The 1,297-nt window shown below is 33.2% G+C and overlaps 1 protein-coding gene across 5 annotated transcripts in view; it reads right to left on the reverse strand.

Moving 5' to 3' along the window:
* LOC106462830 (Down syndrome cell adhesion molecule-like protein Dscam2) overlaps window positions 1-1,297 on the reverse strand; it is a 70,317-nt gene that overhangs the window by 50,821 nt on the left and 18,199 nt on the right. The window contains exon 2 of one of the 5 annotated variants that reach the window (XM_022390216.1): window positions 722-1,006. The exons of 3 other annotated variants lie outside the window; for them this stretch is intronic. In XM_022390216.1, the coding sequence (XP_022245924.1) occupies window positions 722-1,006 (285 nt within the window). Of the gene's footprint in view, window positions 1-721; window positions 1,007-1,297 lie in introns of those variants that run through there. One more of the 5 variants, XM_022390220.1, reaches the window with a different exon arrangement.

A 1,297-nucleotide genomic window follows, 5' to 3' on the forward strand; every position in this document is an offset into this window, starting at 1 on the left:
ACAAGATGGTTAGTAATGTATATTTACACTCCCCTTTTTGTTGTTACTTCTTGTTTCATACAGCAATTGTGGCGACTTAATCACTGAGCTTTGCAGCTCTCTGCCGCAGGCAGACTGTATGTCGTCGAGTAAATAATGCGCATGCGCGGCTTTTCTCAGGGAAACATTCTAACTACGCATGCTTATGCAGCAGGTTCTCGGTCAGAAAGTGTAAGGGTCGTCCATACATACAAGTAGAATAATAGTATAGATATTTCACCCACACAACTCCATCTAAGTTTAGGTTTTAATTACCTCAACTCTGGACAAACGATAAAATAAACACACTAAAAGGTATAACACTTTTAATAACTTTTTTATTAAATAAAATTATACATATATGATGCGTATGACCGAAAATAGCAAATTTAGATCCAGCGTTGAAAACTGTTCGCAATTAATAAAAGGACTATTTCATATCACAACAGTGAGACTTATCTTTTGTGTAAAAATACGATGTTCCAGCGAAATCGTGTTCGCGTTAATTAAAGAATCAGTTTTTATAAGTAAACAATGACTATTATGTACAAAACACCTTGTACTAATTTGGTACGACAGTAAATGATTGAAGAAAGCCAGCACTTTTCATATATATATGTTTATTAATAAAGAAACAATAACAACTATTTACAATATTCTAATTCACTGCATCGTGTACATTAATTCTCATAAAGCCACTCACCCTTCACTAAAAGTTGTGCCACGTAACTATCCTCACCAGCAGAGTTTCGAGCAATGCAAGTATAGTTGGCGATATCTGAAACGGCAATCTCTCTTATTTCTAAAACCAAAAAGGATTCGTGGTGAATTAATTGGATTGAGTCCCTCGAAAAACTAATTTCTTTATCATTTTTTTTCCATAGAAAATTAACCGGTAATGTCCCTTTCTGTAAACCACATACGAGACGACCTTGCGATCCAAGTTCAACATTTGGCGGGAAATTGAACGGTTGAATAGTTGGAGGATCTAGAAAAGAAAACAATAAACCATTTCCTACTTCTCTACGGATCTTGCTAATAATATACATTTTCACACGAAGCATCAAACCCCTAAAACGGTTTTTAATTTATTTCAATTTACAATTAACAGCTGGAGTTCATCTTGAATCTTGGGTATAATGCAATCTTTCATTTGGATACGCAATAAATTAATTTCAAGGCATAAAATTATTTATCATTTAATGTTTTTATTTTATGATATATTCAAAATTTGATATTACAAAACACGGTTTTAGCATATAATTGTATCTTACCCATG

The sequence above is a fragment of the Limulus polyphemus genome, unplaced genomic scaffold (genome assembly GCF_000517525.1).
Source record: "Limulus polyphemus unplaced genomic scaffold, Limulus_polyphemus-2.1.2 Scaffold1262, whole genome shotgun sequence".
Taxonomy (NCBI): Eukaryota; Metazoa; Arthropoda; class Merostomata; order Xiphosura; family Limulidae; genus Limulus; species Limulus polyphemus.